General features: G+C 39.0%; 1 protein-coding gene across 4 annotated transcripts in view; it reads left to right on the top strand.

The window, feature by feature from the left end:
• Positions 1-832: 832 nt before the first annotated feature.
• Positions 833-6,000, top strand: part of glra1 (glycine receptor, alpha 1) — a 57,890-nt gene continuing 52,722 nt past the window's right edge. For 2 of the 4 annotated variants that reach the window (XM_017474634.3, XM_053682149.1), the window contains exon 1: positions 836-1,786. In XM_017474634.3, coding sequence (XP_017330123.1) covers positions 1,731-1,786 — 56 coding nt within the window. In that variant the 5' untranslated portion in view covers positions 836-1,730. Of the gene's footprint in view, positions 1,787-6,000 lie in introns of all 4 variants that reach the window. The other 2 variants (XM_047157204.2, XM_017474635.3) reach the window with 2 other exon arrangements.

The following is a 6,000-nucleotide window of genomic DNA, read 5'->3' as shown; positions in this document are numbered from 1 at the left end:
AGTCCATGCTCGAACCACCCAAATTGTAAGTTTTCACTTTTTCTGTCCCTGTTTATCTCTGTGTCCCTGTCTCTCTCTGACCCCAGCTATCCTTCTCCCTGCCTCTCTCTCCTTGCAAGTCGGATAAACAACTACATTTCAAGTATGATGTTAGCATAACATTGTTCTTTGTTTTACTGCCATGTAAGTATGGCGGCGTAATGGTCTGTCATTACCGCTCTTTCACCTTGCCTTTTAAAGTCTGATCTGAGTGTCTCAGGGTGATATCTGAGCAGCTTGTTTCAGTATTTTTTCCTGCTTCACTGGTCATGTCCTCTGGGTAATGGATCACCAGACTATCTAGATTCCATCTATCTGGTTGTTGCTGTTGTTCTTCTTGTTGTTGTTATTGTTGTTTTTGGGTCCATTTTGCCAATTAAGAAAAAAATACTTCTGTGTTCTCCACTTTCTTTATATAAAGTGCTAAGCTGTTTAACTATGCTAAACCCATCTGTCATAGTGACCATTGATGTACAGCTGAAAATTACATAGATGCAAACTCCCTTCCTATCACCTTTATGTTTGGAGATGGTGATTTTGAGCAGGTGTATAAACAGCGGTAAATTAAGCCTTCATCAACACGTCATTTGACCTGAATTATAGTGTTCACTTACGGAGAATAAATATGCAATGCTAATTAGATGACCATGTAGACTACGTTCTATCTTTCAGCTAAAAGTCACAGTATTACACCTCATATTGTGTTTGTGAACCTGCTGCAGTCCCGTTTACATACGCACACGCGTATGTGCGCGCGCAGGGAAGCATCGAAATGGCAGGGTCTCTGTTCGGACCAATGGCAGCGGCGCGGGGGCGTGCGCGCAAAGGTGAGCTGCTTTTTGAGTTTACTAAATGACTGCAGCAAGAAATACAGCAGCGTTTGCACGGGTTTACTGGTAATGGGAGACTCTCTGAACGACGCAATTTTATTTCCCCTACAATTCTGGGTTGCACTGATTACTGAAATTCCTTGAAAAAACAAGATAATAATAATACTAATCATTAAAACAACAACAACAACAACAACAAAAAAACAGCTTAACTATGAAATCGAAAACGAGTCGTGTCTCCTAAGTGGACCGGACAATGGAAGTGGCTTCCTGCAGCAGTACTGGTTCGCCCTTGGGAAACAAGCACGCAGGAAATAAGAGAATCTGTAAAAGCGCGTCGGTCCGCACCGGCCGGGTTCCTGCGAGCGCGCGCGGCTCCGAAGCGACGCATTGTATCCCGGAACGCGTGTCAATGGATGCGTGAAGAAATTTAACAAAAAAAAAAAAAAAAACACTCACGTATTAATTTATTCCATATAAGTTCTATTGGAATCGCGCCGTGCTGAGGAGGTTGAGAGTTGAAATTCGGACGTTGCAACTCGGCGTGCACGTGTGAAGCACAGATGCATTGACGGAGCGAGAATATTTGGCGCGCCGTTATGGATTGCCCGGAGTGAACGTCTGAATTGAACTGGATCGCATCCCCGATCCGGAGAGCTGCTTCTGAACACGCGAACTGAAGCCTCGCTGGGTGCCAGCCGACATCCGGTGTCAGGATCATGATCACCTCGTTTCTATGGTCTTAAAAACATCCCCTGCCTTACCTTTGGATCTGGTACCCTAACAGCGAGCAGACACAATAGCAATCAATCATCAGCGCAATTCAGAAATCGTGCAAAGGAAGACCTCAAAGCTGCCACAATGTGTAGATTAAGCGCACTCGGAATTTATTTGTGGGAAACCGTAGTGTTTTTCAGGTGAGTAGGCAATTTCAACTGTTGAAATGTGAAACGATTTACTTAAGGGAGTCATTTTGGACATCGCTTAATCTGTATATACAGAGTACATGGGCGTTCTCGGCAGGAGGAAAACATTTTAGCATGGCAGGTGAAGGTCTCGTGGTAGCTCATGTTAGTACTCAGGGTACCTGACATGCTTTGTTTGTGTGTAAAGGCATTTGAAAGTGGGTATAATTGCTCACAGGCTAATGCCTCCCCTGTTGAGGCAGGTGGAAGAAGCCAGGAAAGCTGCATGCGGTTCCAGTTTAGCAGGACGAACAGCGTAACAGCGACCAGTAGCGTCCACTAAGCGCCATTACCATTAACCATTGGCTTTTCACTAAAGCATTGTGAAGGATTCAGAATCAAAAACAGACAAACAATTAATATGTATTACATATTCACATTATGCATTTATTGTTTTAAAGGTGTAATATAAATATAGAAATTATTATTACTAATTTTCCCCACAATTATTTCTTATTCTTCTGAGGAGGAGGATAATCCACTCTAGTGAGGCCCTTGTGCAACCATGACAATCTAATATTTGTGTCCAAGATTCATATGCAATTTGAAACACTTTGTTTAGTATTGTATTAACAGCTGTACCTTTTTTTGCTTGTTTGTTTTTTCTTTGCACTGAATGGATAAGACTAAAAACCTGGCTGGTCAGCACCCATACAGTATCAAAAGAGGCAGTGCTGGAGCTGTGGTGTTCAGACCCTAATATGAATTTTAGGACATTACCTATATTGGTCATATATGTGTCCATCTTTCTTAATAGGAAGCTTGCTGATTCAAAGTTTCATTTGCTCCATGATATTGAATTCTGTTCAGTTTTATCAGCTAATATGAGAAAGATGTGTAAATGCGTAATTGAGCAAAATGCTAGTTATCTTTACTCACAAGAGAAATATCTATATTCTGTTTCTCATTCATTTACTGTACATTGAAGATAAACATAAAAACATGAAGGCACTTACATGCACATAAATGTCTTGAATGTTCTGTTTACTGTTGCATAGGAGCTTGTAGCAATTATTTTGTATTCTGCATGGGCCATTCATTTATGAGCATGAATTGTGATATTGCAGCATCAGCTTTCGGTGCTGAACTTTGCAAATTCTCTTAATTGATATCTCTTTTCCAGTCTCAGGCTGACCACAGATCTCATTCAACATACAGACTTATTGCTACACATTGATTATCATGTCAGTGCCAGTACCACTGATGAATGCAAATTGCACACAAACAACATTTTTTTAGTAATTGCATCTGCTAACTCTGGTCCATGTTTGTTTTCACATTATCTGTGCTTGAGTTATAATAGGAGTGAGGTCTAGTGGAGGGACTGATGCATGAATAATAGTAAAACACGACCCATAACCTACATGATATTATTGCATGTCATTCTTATTTCACTAATTAATTTCCAAGCCCTTTCCAAATTTTGAAAATTCATTACCAAACCCTTTCCAAATTTTATCCATATAAACAGTTGCTGGGCAGCATGGCCCAAAATCATGGTGGTAAGTGGATTGGCTGCTCTAATTGCCCCTATGTGTGAATGTGTGTGCTTGGTGCCCTGTGAGGTAATGGGCTTATCCTTGGTGTATTCCTGCCTTGTGCCCAGTGTTCTGGATCCAACGCAACCCTGTCCATAATAAAGCAGCTGCTTGTGATGAATGAATCAGTACACATTAATGTATATGAAAGATATGTTATTTTCAGCACACATGATATGAGAATACACCTCCTGAAGAACCCTGCTATGAATGGATCTTGGTGAGCTTGCTGGAGATGAGGTTACAGTATGTTCCTTGTTTCTTTATAATATGTGCCTTATCACTGAATATAAGAATGGTCATGGATTATTGGAGTCCTCTAGACCGGAACAGGTAGATGCCAAATTAATTTCTAAATGAATCTGTTGAACCATATGCAAACTGAATTTTGCTTTATGCTGATTGTACGAAAACCCCAAAGTGACCTTGAGCCAGCCTTGAAAATAGTAGTGCACAGGCAGGTTAGCAGTAGAAAGTAGGAATCTCATTTCTGATAGTAGGAAGCAATTAAAAAAATTGCGCTGTTGCGTGTAAACAGCGTTGTTTATAATAAGAATGTGATTCATTATGTGTGGCTCGATCACATGAGACCCTGTGGTAATTATTCAAGCACAGTGGGTCGCGGTGGCCCAGTAATCGGTTTCTGTTTTGTTTTGTTTTTATCTCCTTTTTACTGCTGCAGTTCGAGTTAAATCAAAATCTTTTGATCAGAACAAAATACTTTGGGGAGTTCTATCTTATTCCTGTTAGTATTGGTTTTTGGACAAGTTCACATGCATTACAATACATTATTGATTTCCACTGCCCAAGACTGATTGCACTTCAAATGAATTATCAACAAACTATCACTCTCAATCATGAAAAAAGGTGAATCAGCAGTGCAGTGCACTCCAGTCAGCAATAACTCAATTTAATTTTAGGATTTAGGATTCATTTGCCATTGTACAGCTGTGTGAATGTGGCAAATGTAAAAGAAGCCAGCTAAAATCAGAAAAGCGCAGGTACTTTATTTTAATCTAGAGTTTGTTAAGATCTATGCTGGTCTTTTTGGTCACTGGCTTGAGCAGGAAATGTCTAAAGGAAGTGCAATATTGGAACTGAATGTGGCTTGATTTTTTTCAAGTATTACAAAATGCACAGAATGAATCAATTCGAAATTCATTCTTTAAAGGCTGTAAGAACATTTAACGCTACTGATAAGAGCTCTGCATTAAAGCGTGCAAGTGTCTGAGATGTTTGCATATTGTTTTTCTGGAAAGAGGGCTCAGGCATTTTTTTGGTGCTGCATCAGCAGTAGCATAAAGACCTCACAAGTGCCTCAGCCAGCATTGATCCAAATTAATTAGAACAGTGCTACTCTGATCTTTACAATCTTTAATCATTAGACATGGTTTATTAGTATGCTAAAAATGAGTCACACTAACCAGGGTACACACACTCTTAATCTCGAATGGAGTGGATAGCAGAAAATCAAAATAGATAACTTGAAAAGAGAGAGGGTCCACAGATTTCACACTGTCAAAAAGATTTCATCAACAGAATGGACTCATGGTAGGGGGTAGGTTATAATAGGTATAAATCTGTGAATAGGACACAACACAACAATCAGGCAAACCATGACAAATCTTGTTGGGGTTTCACTGCAAGACCATATCTTCAGGACAAAAGAGACAGATTTTGTCTGTATTACTAATGCTGAATACATTGTGTCTACATACCAGGAAGACTTGTAATGTGCCATTTATATTCTTAAATGTTACTCAGCTGAATAAGCAAGTCATCAGATTACAGCCACCTACACAAGAAAAATTTGCCTCTTTGCATGGAATTCTAAGACACTTCTATGCCATCCTTTTGACTCATTTTATATAGCTGTTTTGTAATAATGTGTAGACTACTCTATTCATTTCTTTTTATAACCAAATTATTACACCACTGTTAAAATATCTTATAGTTATTATGATGTATACTTTAATTTATTTTAAGGCCTGTAAATTATTTAGTAAATTATTCGATTGCTGTGATCATGTTAATAAATTTGGAGACTGTTTAAAGTCAAATGAAATTCTGCTTATTTCAGTCTTATTTATCCAAAAGAAGGATCATATTGCACAATATACAGTAAATACAGTCATGTAGCTTTTTTTAAAATGTAAATTAGATGCGATTTTTCTAATATGCATACTGTACAACCCTGTGTAAAAGCTAGAAATGTGCCTGAACGGTCACTCAAGAAGACCGCAGTGTTAAATGTTAATGAGCTAAAAGCTTAATGATGTGTGAAGCAGGATGAGGCTGACTGCTGGTTAGTTAACTTTGAATGGGGGAGTGTCAACCACAAATTAAACAGAAATTAAAGAAAAGCTGGACAAAGCAAGTAGATGTTTCAAGGACATGAGTGTTATCGGTATAGTCTGAGCTACGTAATGATTATTGATCTCTTTTTGTCGAACATTGATTCTGTGATCAGTAAATTGCTCCTTAGAGTAAATTCATTTATTGATTATTTTGCTCTGTGTGTGTGTGTGTGTGGGGAGGGGGGTGTGTGTGTGTGTGTGAATGTGTTAATCATCAATGCAGTGGCCGTGAACATGAACATTGACTAGGGAGAAAGTCTGTTCTAAACCA

The sequence above is a fragment of the Ictalurus punctatus genome, chromosome 8 (assembly GCF_001660625.3).
Source record: "Ictalurus punctatus breed USDA103 chromosome 8, Coco_2.0, whole genome shotgun sequence".
Classification (NCBI taxonomy): Eukaryota; Metazoa; Chordata; class Actinopteri; order Siluriformes; family Ictaluridae; genus Ictalurus; species Ictalurus punctatus.
Note: the sequence above shows the minus strand (reverse complement) of the source record. Positions and strands in the feature narration are given on the sequence as shown.